The 13,458-nt window shown below is 44.0% G+C and overlaps 1 protein-coding gene across 1 annotated transcript; it reads left to right on the top strand.

The window, feature by feature from the left end:
- The first annotated feature begins 931 nt into the window (after positions 1-931).
- On the top strand, positions 932-12,256 carry tec (tec protein tyrosine kinase). Its single transcript, XM_080792917.1, has 17 exons — positions 932-1,048; positions 1,488-1,592; positions 1,766-1,847; positions 2,171-2,299; positions 2,728-2,768; positions 5,159-5,373; positions 5,560-5,625; positions 5,765-5,819; positions 6,135-6,217; positions 6,962-7,095; positions 7,300-7,374; positions 7,891-8,062; positions 9,230-9,446; positions 10,683-10,747; positions 11,259-11,380; positions 11,497-11,654; positions 11,862-12,256. The coding sequence occupies exons 1-17, from the start codon at positions 980-982 to the stop codon at positions 11,946-11,948; spliced, it is 1,875 nt and encodes a 624-aa protein (XP_080649043.1). The 5' UTR covers positions 932-979; the 3' UTR covers positions 11,949-12,256.
- The last annotated feature ends 1,202 nt before the right edge of the window (positions 12,257-13,458 follow it).

Genomic DNA, 13,458 nt, shown 5'->3' with positions numbered 1-13,458 from the left:
ACCGGTGGCGGTGGCGTATCAAATAATGTAAGTGTAAGTTCACAACGGATAGTATGACACCTAAAACACCATGCAGTCCATTAAAGCGCCGCGCATGCGTTCTGGAATTCGGGACTGCCCATGGTAGCATATGTATTGAACACGTGATCAATAATCGTGTGACTCCTTTAAACATGCATAACAACAAGCAAAGCGCAATGAATAACTGAAATTTGTTAAGAAGAAGCAGTTAAGAAAAATCATAAAACATCCTAAGGATATATATATATTAGTAGATGGCCTATAATTATTATTCTCACAATGTGTGACTATAGTACTGACTACAGTAGGCTACTCTTACGATGCAAAAAAACTTTTATTTTAAAGATGACCAACAAAATGCCTTCTTCAGGGTATGGGTCTCACTCTCACAAGGTCAAACCACAATGCCACATCCTTCTATTTTCTAGCTATAGGCCATACTCATTAATTCTCTCTCAACTGTTGGTTCACTTCCTCTATGTGGAACTCACACGTCACCCAGGGGTTCATCTGAATGCTAGCTCTGGTCCATAGCCTTCTACTGCTTCTACGATTCTGCCCTGCGCAGTAAGGCCCTATGGGACTTTCCGTTTTAAATCTCAAATCGAAATCAGACCAGCCTCTCCTCTTTGGCGTAAATAAAAATAACGTTTTTGCTAATATACTCACCAAAACAAAGGCGGGTTGTGTCATTAGAAAGCCTACTTTCCTTAGTGGACGCACTCTGAGCCCCCCACCACACGTATAAACGGTACTTTTTGGCCAGAAAGGGATTTGTTTTCACCGGAGGAAAAATATTCTCTATGAGGCAGTTCTCTGGGCAATATCAGTAGAGGGCGCAGCGGAGTAACTAAAAATATTTTTTTCCCCGGTGGAAACAAAATCCCCTTTTGGCCAAAAAGTACTATTGGAGGAGACGCTGATTAAGCGCTCACAGCAGAAGAAGAGGACCTCTCCCATGAACTACAAGAAACGACTGTTCTTCCTGACGGCACACACACTGAGCTACTATGAAGAGAGAGGAGAGGTATACACACACACACACACACACACTGAGCTACTATGAAGAGAGAGGAGAGGTACACACACACACACACACACACACACACACACACACACACACACACACACACACACACACACACACACTGAGCTACTATGAAGAGAGAGGAGAGGTACACACACACATGCACACACACACACCCCGACGGCAGAGGAAAACATGCAAGGCCCCAACCTGCTCATCAGGAGCAATTAGGGGTTCAGTGTCTTGCTCAAGGACACTTCGACAGTAAATCTGGGGGAGCCTGGGATTGAACTGGGAACCTCACGTGTAGAGATAGAGATCCCTGTTGTCGTCAGTATATGGAGACTGGAGAGTCCCTTTTTTATGCCCATGGGTATACTGATGAAGGTGTGTGTGTGTGTGTGTGTGTGTGTGTGTGTGTGTGTGTGTGTGTGTGTAGAAGCGCAGTAGGCGGGGTTCCATCGATCTGAGCAGAGTGAGGTGTGTGGAGATCGTTAAGAATGGAGGTGAAATCATCCCATGTCATAACAAATACCCCTTCCAGGTAATTAACACACACACACACACACACACACACACACACACACACACACACACACACACACACACACACACACACCTCGTGAGTATTTAGGTGATGCATCATTTCACTTATGTATGCACACGTGTGTGTGTGTGTGTGTGTGTGTGTGTGTGTGTGTGTGTGTGTGTTTGTAGGTGGTGTACAACTCAGGCCTCCTCTACGTGTTCGCTCCCACTCATGACAGCAGGAGTGTGTGGGTACAGACTCTCAAAGAAGGTCAGAAGTTCTGCTATTTTCAAATAACTTATATTTTTCAATTTTCAAATGACTTAATATATATTTATATTATATATTTTGACCGTGTGAAATTGGACATTCTGCACAATGAGTAGTTTTACTTTTGGTACTTTAAGTGTAATATTGATTGAATTCTACATTGCAGTATTGATACTTTTACTTAGGTAAAGAATGTGAGTATTTTTTCCACCACTGCATAATGCGTGTGTTTCATTGCCGTTTGATGAGTAATGAACTAAGCTCCGCCCACGTTCCTGTTTTTGTTCCAATCATAATTATGCCATCTGTGTGTGTCCAATCAGAGATCAAACACAACTCTCTGGTCGCCACAAAGTTCCACCCCCAGTTCTGGCTGGAGGGGGTGTGGCTGTGCTGCCGACAGACAGAGAAACGGGCCATGGGCTGCGGAGAGTACAACCTGTTTGGAGATAGTAAGACACGCACGCATGCCACGCACGCACACACGCATGCACGCACACTCATACACCGACGGCAGAGGAAAACATGCAAGGCACACACACACACATGCACACGCGTTCGCAGACAGACAGACAGACAGACAGACAGACAGACAGACAGACATTTTCTCAAATTCAAAAAAACTTGTGGGGACATTTGGTCCTTACAAGTATAGAAAATCCAAGTACAGGCACGCATTCCTGCAAGCATATGCCCTGCCCTCAACCCCTCATGCATGTATGTATGATTGCACACGCATGTACAGGACGGTACGCACAAACACACGCACACTAGAAACTCACAATGAGCACGTTACAGTTGTGAGGAAAATGGAGAAGTTAAAACGTCACATGTTCTTATTTTTCTTTCTCTGTCTTTTTTCTGTTCCTCATTTGTTTAGTTTCCAGGAAACCTCTGCCCCCGATCCCTGGAGAACAGAGGGTAACCCCCCCCCCCCCCCACACACACACACACAGACACACACACACACACACACACAAACTCGGATGGCTTTCCATCGCCACGGACAGCGCCATATAGAGCGTTCAAAGATCGGCCGTTAAACCAGTACTTTATATGCGCGTGCACGTTTCGTGCGGGCGGCGGGGATGAGCAAGGCGTTGCCTAGCGACCGGGCCCAGGGCTAAAAGTAGATTTTTAACGAGTCCGTTTCATATCGCTATGAAGCGATTAAAAGCGTCGGCATATAGCGTTAATACATTCTTTTTTTGATATCGCGTTTTTGACAGCCAAATAATGAATTACTTTCACGCCTCAGACTTTTGACTTTGAACAGGTCGCAGTCGACAACTGCAAAGTATTGCAGAGCAGCCCATTATTTTCCTTTTGTGTACACGATATGTGTACCTGGATTTGAATGTTGTCAAATATAATAATAATAATAACTTGTGTACCCTACTGGACTGGTTAATCCTGCTAGTGTTTCTGCAACACAAGCGGCAAAACAATGCAGCTTGTAAGTGACAGCTCGCTTGAGAATGGACGCTCCATGCAGGTTGTTGGCATAAGGCTGCAATGACATTACAAAGGAAGCGACAGTCATGCATGCGGTGAAGTGTTTCTCTAAAATGGTAAATGGTAAATGGTGCATTTATATAGCGCCTTTATCCAAGGCGCTTTACATAGATCTAACCATTTAATCCATAGAGCTACAGTATAGGGCTATAAGCAGTGGTGGCCGAACGGTTTGCGGAGCGGTCTTGATACCGGAAGGTCGCCAGTTCGCATCCCCGGACCGGGCACCTTAAAATTACCACCGCTGAAGTGCCCTTGAGCAAGGCATTGAACCGGCCCTACCATGAAATGTTCTATGAGCAGGGTGTGGCTGGCTGTAAACAAGTCCTTGGCTTAGTCCACTTCCCTGGGTAAACAAAGAACTTTGCTTTGCTTTGCTATCATATCTCGAGAAGGCACAGAAAGTCCCTGCCCCACTCACTTCGGTGAAAGTGGGTGGGGATTGGGGACATGTAGCTAGCCTGGCTTTTGGCCAGACACATAATGTGGATTCACTCACGCCTCCTCCCCGGTACGAGTCTGGACTTCGGCCCATAAGCAGAGTATATGGCGGAAGCTGGAGAAATCGGAGCCAATCAGCGACTGCGTTTCAACTGCTGTCCGTGCAACAGTGAAAAGCAGCCTCTGATTGGTCCATCTGTATATGGTGATACATGCTGCGGTACTTTCAGACCAACAACGGCTGCCCTCGACGCGACAATTTTAAACGTTTCCACGGAAACAATGAGAACAGCTCTAAGTGCAGTTATCTATTGCTATATCTATCTATTGCTCGTATTTAAAAGAAAGACGCAGAACTGGGCTCGAAGGTTATTTTTCTCTCCCTCCAGATCTGTGATTCAATTGGCTATATATATGCACACAGAAAAACTCGTCCTACTTCCCGCCGCTTCCCTACTTCCTTCACAGGTGTTACTGATGATACTAATTAAGGCTCTGTTCCAAGGACACCCATAACTCTGTTATGTGTACAAATGGAACCACACCCATATACGGGACCATTTGGAACCAGACCCACTGGTGTAGCAGAGTGTTTCCAGTGAGCCAACATGCACAATAGCAGACTCGGTTTGGCCAGAATGGAACGGAGCCACCCCACACCGGTGACGGAAGTATAGGGAAGGGCCCAAGTTCTTTCCAAAATGGCGTGTGTGTGTGTGCATATATCCCATTGAAGTCATGAGAAAACATGCATTTCATTGCCAAATCAAATGCGGACCAAAATAACGGACATTCCAAGAAAATGCATGTACTGGAACTGAAAGGGAATGGCGAAGTGTATGAACAGAGCTGCGTTACAGTGCAACTCAGCAAAACTCTCTCCTGGAAACCGCCCGACTACCAGAGAAAGAAGTGGTGTGCAGAGTTAGAGGAGACGGCCTACAACCATTTTTTCCACAGACGAAAATGACTAAATATAGTGATGAATAACTTCGAAATGCTAGAGAGGGACTATGTGTGGAGAAGAGATCATTTTATGTTTGGTTGTGTTTGGGTGTTGCGCTCTGAAAATAGCAGGTCTAGAAGCTAGCAACACATCGTTACCCGTGAGCTTGTAGATCGGCTATGTTCAGCCTGCAACCAAGTGTAAAATCTGTCATTACACCAAAATGCATTTCAACAACGACAAAATCAACTGTCGATATAGTTGACTAAAATCGTATGATATTTAGTCGACTAAAACCAGACTAACACTAAAACACTTCAGGTGACTAAAATATGACTAAAACTAAACAAAATTGTATTAAAAAAAAAACTAAACTAAACTATCTCTCTCTCTCTCTGTGTGTCGTCAGCCCCCTCCTCCCGTCCCTCGGTCAACCCCCGAGGACGGAGGAGACGAGGATGACGAGGAGGAGGAGGCGAGCGAGGAGGACGAAGAGTTGGTGGTGGTAGCGCTGTACGACTTCACCGTTCTGGAACCTCATCACCTGCCCCTGGTCCAGGGCCGAGAGTACGTCCTCCTGGACAGGTGTGACGTCAACTGGTACCACGCGCGCAACCAGTACGGGTGAGTGACCAAACATTGACGGTAAATTCAGACCTCTGGTGGTCGCAAACCTCATGTTGAGATGAGAAACAGACTAGTGACGCATGTACTGTATGTGCAGTATGCACTATGGATAATACATTGACATCAATCTCTCTCTCTCTGTGTGTGTGTGTGTGTGTGTGTGTGTGTGTGTGTGTTTCACAGAGAAGAGGGTTATATTCCCAGTAACTACATCACAGAGAAGGTGTCTGGCAACCTCCAGCAGTATGGGTGAGTGAACGCCCAATGTAATCTGCTTCGATGCAATGTTATCTGATCTAATTATAACGTTAATGTCATATGTACAGTAAAGTAATGTAAACATGAAGTAACTGTGTTATTATTTGTTTGTGTATGTATTGTGTCGTAGCTGGTACAGCAAACATGTCAACAGGAACAAGGCAGAGGAGCTGCTTAGGAAGGAGGTGAGATTCTCATTGTCTGTACCCTAAAACGTAATACATTTATATTCCCCTGCATGTAGTATCAATAGTCGTATTCATCACAGTATTGTTCTACTGTTATAATCATATTCATCACAGTATTGTTGTACTGTTAAAATCATATCCGTCAGAGTACTTCCTAAAGACCAACTTTTACAGAATCTACCGTTATTTCATTATTGCATTATTGTCGTTCATTGCCGTTTTGATTGTTCAAGCACTTTGTAACTTTGTTTAAAAAGTGCTATATAAATAAAGTTACTATTATTATTACTATTATTATTGTGTAACCGGCAGGACAAAGAGGGAGCGTTCATCGTCCGAGATTCCAGCAGTCAGGGAGTTTACGTTGTCTCACTGTACTCCAAGACAGGCGCTGGGTACGTCCGTCTGTCTATTGCACCAATTCAGAGTGTTTACACTGGAAATGAATTGGTTCAGAACTGGAAACAAAAAACGACCACCGGTTCCATGAACGCACCAAGGTTCCAAGAATCTAGAACTGAACCAGTTCTAGAACCAGTTTTATTTTGGTGGAAAAAAGCTGGGGCCCCGCCTAGACTATTTGATTTGATTAGAATAGCCTTATAGCCATAATCTTTATGTAATCTACATTAATGTGATCTTAACTAATGTATTATAATGTCATACGTGACATTTTGTATTAACGCAAAGAAAGCAACACATCGACAGAGCTTTTAAAAAGGTGGAACAAGGGAATTGATGGGGAAATAAGTGAACCGTGTGTGACAGAAGTGTTGCGAAAGTGACACCTACTGGCTGAATGTTGTCATGTGTTGCGCAGTGGAACACAGTAATACACTTCAACACAGGCAAAGTACTCAACCCCAGTACTTGCGTCAATGTATAGATACCCCTGGTCAAATATTAGTCTACTACAAGTACACATACCAGCTCAGTGGCCTTGTGGTTAGAGTGTCCGCCCTGAGACTGGGAGGTTGGGGTTCAATCCCCGGGTCATACCAAAGACTGTAAAAATGGGACCCAATACTTACTTACAAGTAAACATTGCTCTGTCAAGTCAATAATGCACTTGTGTGTAGTACTCGAGAACAGTTCCTTCATTACCGTCCACCTCTGGTTGTGTGTGTTGTACTGTACAGTGAAGCAGGACCCTCGATCAAACATTACCACATCAAGGAGACAAGCAGCTGTCCGCCACAGTTCTACCTGGCAGAGAAATACATCTTCAACTCCATACCTGAACTAATAGAGTACCATAAACATAACGCTGCAGGTAAGGTACACCACACGAACGCACGCACGCACACACACACACACACACACGCACACACACACGGCAACATGTCACTGTTCCGACTGCTCAGCGGACACGTAGTCGGACGGGATGTCACACCTGCACAAATTGTACACTGTACTCATTTGCATATACAGATACTGTATATTCATATTGTTTCTATCGTGTGTACTCACTGTACAGGTCTAGCAGCTAGGCTACGCTATGCGGTTGGCAACCAGAACCACAGTGCTCCGTCCACTGCAGGATTCAGCTATGGTAAAAAAATCACACCTGTGTGAACCAAGTGGTGCAACTCCCCTCTCTCTCTCTCTCTCTCTCTCTCTCTCTCTCATTAGAGACACAGCACTACCCCTCTCTCTGTTTCTGGCACCCCCTACTGCTATGAATAAGTCACATACTTCTTGCTCATTGACGTACACAAACAGACAAACATGTACACACACGGACATTGCAAGCTGGTTGTAGAAGTGGTTGCACCACTTAAAAACGAAACTAAACAACCACACCACCTCTGACTATAACAGGCCTATTCATAGTCCAGAAGAAGAGGTGACCCACCGAAAACTACGACGAGACGTGCACGCTGTGGTGGTCACCGCTCACACAACAACAACACATCTCTCTGCTTTTACTAACCGCCGTTTCGCTGGTCACCTCTTCACCAGTATGAATAGGCCTTACTACACTATATACACTACAAAATGACAGAACTCACTCACACACACACACACACTCTCTCTCTCTCTCTCTCTCTCTCTCCCCCCCCTCCAGAGAAGTGGGAGATCAACCCCAGTGAGCTGACGTTCATGAAGGAGCTGGGCAGTGGTCAGTTTGGTCTGGTGCGCCTGGGGAAGTGGAGAGCTCAGCACAAAGTGGCCATCAAGGTCATCAGAGAGGGAGCCATGCTGCCGGAGGACTTCATAGAGGAGGCCAAAGTCATGATGTACGTAAGCAAGCATGGATGCAGGGCATTCAAATGCCGCTTCTATACGAAGGACAATTGATGATATTCACACGGCTGCCATCTTGCCAGCAAGGTGACACCTAGTAACCTAGGTGACACTTGCCATAGAGAGCCCATTCATCCAAACAGAAAAGTCCTCTCTCTAATTATATTAAAACACTGTCAAAATCACCAACATTGCAGCTGCAGGGAAAGCTTGAATTTGATCCTCTTTCAATCTGTAAAGTTTTTGTTTAATAAAAGCCACCGTAGACATTTTATTCCTTATTGACTTCCTGTCAATAAATATCAGTATCAGAGTATGGAAGCGCTCGTTATTATCAGTAAAGCAACCTCCTGCTGCCTCCTGCATTATGTGCACATTCAAAACAGGTGGTACGCCTGGGCCGTTGAGTGATAGTCAACGAGCGCTTCCAAACTCCAGCACTTAGGGAAAAAATTACACCCGTGTGAACTGAGTGGTGCAACTCCCCTCTATCCCCCCCCTCCTCTCCTCTCTCTCTCATTAGCAGGCAACAGTGCAGCACTAATACTATCTCTCTGTTTCTGGCAAACAGCGCCCCTACTGGTACTAATAGTCATACTCATGCTCATTAACGCCACATACATAGGCGGACGACACATACATACACACTAAACCCAAGCGTTTATGTTATAAACTGTTTTAAACACATATTTGTAACACTTTTTAAACGTGTCACAGTGTTTAGAAGAACAGAAGAACTTGTTTATTAATCGCCTGTAACACTTTTTAAACACATAAACGTGTTTAGTTTTTAAAATCAAAGTCAGTCATATAGGTGTTTAGAACACTAGGTGTTCTCGTGAGGTGTTTGAGTGAACTCGTGTTCTATACTGTATTTTATGACCATTAATAAACATTTGGTATTTTATTATTACACACATGGTGTTAAACGCGTCACATGTTCCAGGGATTTATAGTGTAGGCGGACGACACGGGACACGGACACAGACATTGCACCACTCAAAAATCATCTGCAACTTAAATTTTGAATTCTGGAAACTTTCACTTGTGACGGAGTAGTTCTACACGTGCAGTATTGATGCTTTTACGTCACCACCGTCCACCAGGCAGCAGTAAACGTAACGTTAACGTGTTCCTCCTCCCCGTGTGCTGCTGTATAGGAAGATGTCGCACCCCAACCTGGTGCAGCTGTACGGCGTGTGCACGCAGCAGCGGCCCATCTACATCGTGACGGAGTTCATGGAGCTGGGCAGCCTGCTGGGCTTCGTCCAGAAGAACCGCGGCGGCCTCACCCAGGACCACGCCCTGAGCGTCTGTCTGGACGTGGCGCTGGGCATGGAGCACCTGGAGACGCACCACTTCATACACCGAGACCTGGTACAGTGTGGCCGTGCGGCGACGGAGTAAACGTCGTCGTTTTGTGCATTTCCTCGAGTATACAGTACTAGTTAACCTATTTTGAACTGAGGTCGATAAAAAATATTTTTTCTGAAAAACCCATGTTTCTGTGTCAGTGGTGCTCAACCTTTTTCATGTCAAGGACCCCCAGAATTATCTCTATTGGGCCACGGACCCCTATCTCAAAATATATACCCCCCAGAAGCCAATATTTTAGTTAAAAATGTTCGCTCTGAAATATATATTCAAAGATTTGCGGCCCCTTTTTCACGACTTTTCAAAAATAGCAGACCTATATAGCTCGCTATGAGCTTGTAGATCTGCTATTTTTCAACAGCTAAAGCATAATAACATAATGCTATAAAACACCAAAAGAGGTTCCCGCCCAGAATGGGTTAAGTTAGTTAGTTAGTTACTGAGAGAAGTCTAGCTAACACCAACGCGGGATTCCTGGATCGCTGCCCTCTAAACATCAGGTTCTTGAGCTCTGTGTAGTGTTGTTAGCTTAGCTATCGCGCCGCAGTACGTCTACATATATATACATATATAATATGAATCATACGTAAGCTAAGAAACTAACAGTGGAATATCTATAATGAATTAAATGAAACGATGCGTATACACTACTATAGAGCGCTAAGTTACACAAGTTTAGCCTTTGCATATACTGAACGCCTCTAACCTTTTTCACCATTTTGAGCACTTTGAAAAACGCTTACACGTGATTCTCTGCCAGGATTTTGTGAGAAATTTGTGTTCTACTACACACAATCTATGGACCATTATCTGAAATGCCGTTTGAAGAGAAGTTTGTACGTGAACATTTGTTTAAAGAAAATACAAAATAAATATAGCTGCAAGCAGTGATAACGGGCACTTTCATGCTTTCGCGCAAGTGTATAATTTTGAGGCGTTTGTATTTTTACAACTTCTACTCCACTACATCTCAGAGGCAATGTTATACTTTAACTCACTACATTTATTTGAAAACTTTAGTTACTTTGTAGATTTGGATTTTTTTTATTTTTTTATTAAACAAGCATGCACTTCAGCCCTATATTATATTTCGGCCATTTGAAAATAGCTGATCTATACATGCTCAAAAAATGCGTCACAATGTGATGCATTGTGAGCGGTCGCACATGGCAAAGCCACGACCAGTTTATTTGTACTCTCTCTCTCAGTCTCTCTCTCTCTCTCTCTCTCTCTCTCCAGGCAGCCAGAAACTGCCTGGTGAATGATGCCTTGGTGGTTAAGGTGTCAGATTTTGGCATGGCCAGGTAAACCATTTTAGCAATTTTAGTGTTAATGTTCTAATTCCAATAATGTTAGGTTACTGTACTTTTCAGTACAATTCAATTTGAGGTGTTTGTACTTTACTTCAGTATTTCTCACTTTAGTATGTACGTACAATACTTTTGTAGCCTACATTTTGAATTCCGGACCTCTTTTTTGCAGTATTGATACTTTTACTTAGGTAAAAAATGTGAGTACTTTTTCCACCACTGATTTTTAAGGGCCCTTTACACTATTTTTTTTGTCTTTATGTTTTCAATCTCGGTTTAGTTTTAATTGAACCTGGATTGGCTAATCAATAAAAACACTTATTTATATATTATTAATTTAAAGGCTTAATTTCCCGTTGTTTTTAGTTTTAGTGTTAATTTTAGTTTGTCCGGTATATGGGGCATATCACATCGCATCAAATTGTAGTTCACAATACCGTTGGTCATTTTGTCGCAATAATAATAACCCTGTGTGTGTGTGTGTGTGTGTGTGTGTGCACTCTAGGTATGTGTCAGATGACCAGCTGTATATCACTTCGTCATCAACAAAGTTCCCTGTGAAATGGTCTCCACCCGAAGTCTTCAACTTCTGCAGATACAGCAGCAAGTCTGATGTCTGGTCATTCGGTACGGTACTAAATTGGTTATAGTTTGATCATCTGTTGCACCCCTACAGTGACTGTTAGTAGTTAGTTAAAAGTGTGTGTGTGTGTGTGTGTGTGTGCGTGGGCGCGGCCGTCCAGGTGTGTTGATGTGGGAGGTGTTCAGCGAGGGTCGCATGCCGTTCGAGCAGTCTCAGAATCACGAGGTGGTCGCCCTGGTAAGCCAGGGTCACCGCCTCTACAGGCCCAAGATGGCCACGCCCGCCATCTATGACATCATGCACCTCTGCTGGCACGAGGTATATAACGACACCTTTTTTTAATTAATCAGGAGATTGTTTCACGAAAATAAAAAAGTTACGTGGGCTATACGAGTCAAACTATGAGGAAGTCGGTCAACCCTGGTTGAAGAGTCAGTCAATTAGGGTTAATGCAAAACATGCATGCAAACCCAGCTGAATGCTCCAGTAATGCATGTCTGTCTGTCTGTCCGTCTGTCCGTCCAGAGACCAGAGGAGCGTCCGTCATTCGCTCAGGTGTGTCACATGATCTCCAGCGCCCTAGAGGACGACGCCCCCCGTCAACAAACTTGACCAATCACCATGCATGCTATACCACCACGGCGCCAGCCAATAGAAAGACGCCCGAAGTGTTTTACAGACACCAACAAAAACAAGCTGGACTCAGAGGGCTGCTGGGCTCATCTCATGATGTATAACCATTCTTTTTCGAACTGGCTTCCTATTTAGACTAAATACCCGGTCATTGCAGTATATTCACAATCCACTTACCAATAGGTGGCGCTCACGCATGTCGTCGTCCAGCCATTCAGTTGAACCATATTGCTCCTGTGTGAACAGTGTATAGGAGACAATAGTTTAATGGTCTCTGTCTTGCATCACTGATATACAGTACAATACAGATAACCAGTACATTATAATATGACTAGATATGTAGCTATATTGCACAGCACAGCACTGGTTCCCAAACGGTTTGTCAAGCTGTCTTGATTTTGACAGCACATTTAGGATTTGAGGATTTAGGATTTCATTAGTTTGAGTGAATTTCCATTTCACTTTGGTCACCTGAAATGTTTTCGTTTTAGTCGACTAAAATATCCAGTTGGTTTTGTTGGCCAAAATGTATTTTGGCGGGCCTCGACGATAACTCATTTTAGACTCGGTCGCATGGTCAAAATTAGCCGATCTAGAAGCACGCTGAGCTTGTAGATATTAATCAAAATCTTACAAAGTAACTAGAGTTTTCAAATAATTGTATCGGAGTGAAAGTACAACATTTGCCTCCGAGATGCAGTGGATTAGAAGTAAAAGTACTGAAGATTGTTAATGCTCCATTAAAGTAAGAATAACTCAAAATCGTACAGTTCTTGAATATACTAATAGTTACTTTACACTATTATTATTTGCCCCTGTACTTTCGAAACAAGCAAACTGCACACAAACGTTTTTGTTTAGTTGTTGCGACCGCACGTCGCAGTTAACTATGGAATCTAGCATTTCACGTCAGTGTGTGGGTTGGTTGGTTGGTTGGTTGGTCACCCCAGCCAAGGGTGTGTCCGGCTGCACTAATTAACTATAATCGCTGTATACTAGAGTTCTCACTCAGGCCCGAAAATTAAGGCCCGGCCCTAACCAGGGCCCTCATCAAACCCTGTACACTCAAGAGAATGTCCCCGCTGCCACCCTTAGATCTCCATATACTGTTCATTCCATGTAGGTCTGACCCCCCATGCCAAAGCGCCAGCGCGCCGCCCAGCAGAAGCTTTAGAACACTTTCCTGGGGGTCTTTATGTGTGTAATAATATGTGGTTTTAGATATTTTAGATTGTAGCAGTGAGCCTGTTGTCTCTGATGTCATGGACACTGGGGCTCACTTCCTTCCTGGACTATATTTTGTCTCAGTAAGACAGCTCTCCCCCCCTATCCACAAGGAGGAGCAGTGCACCAAAGAATTATGGGAATTGTAGTCCAGGAAGGTTATAGTGAGACCAGTGTCCATGACATCAGAGACACTGTGCTCACTGCTACGATCTAAAATATCTAAAACCACATATTACACACGTGAAGAGCCCCAGGAAAGTGT

This window comes from Protomyctophum bolini (genome assembly GCF_963924005.1).
Source record: "Protomyctophum bolini genome assembly, chromosome: 20".
NCBI classification, from domain to species: Eukaryota; Metazoa; Chordata; class Actinopteri; order Myctophiformes; family Myctophidae; genus Protomyctophum; species Protomyctophum bolini.
Note: the sequence above shows the minus strand (reverse complement) of the source record. Positions and strands in the feature narration are given on the sequence as shown.

Coding starts and splice junctions, on each gene's coding strand:
- tec (XM_080792917.1), top strand. CDS start 980: ATGAACTACAAGAAACGACTGTTCTTCCTGACGGCACACACACTGAGC. Junction 7,375..7,890: donor CACTGCAGGATTCAGCTATG/GTAAAAAAATCA, acceptor CCCCCCCTCCAG/AGAAGTGGGAGATCAACCCC. Junction 8,063..9,229: donor GAGGAGGCCAAAGTCATGAT/GTACGTAAGCAA, acceptor GCTGCTGTATAG/GAAGATGTCGCACCCCAACC.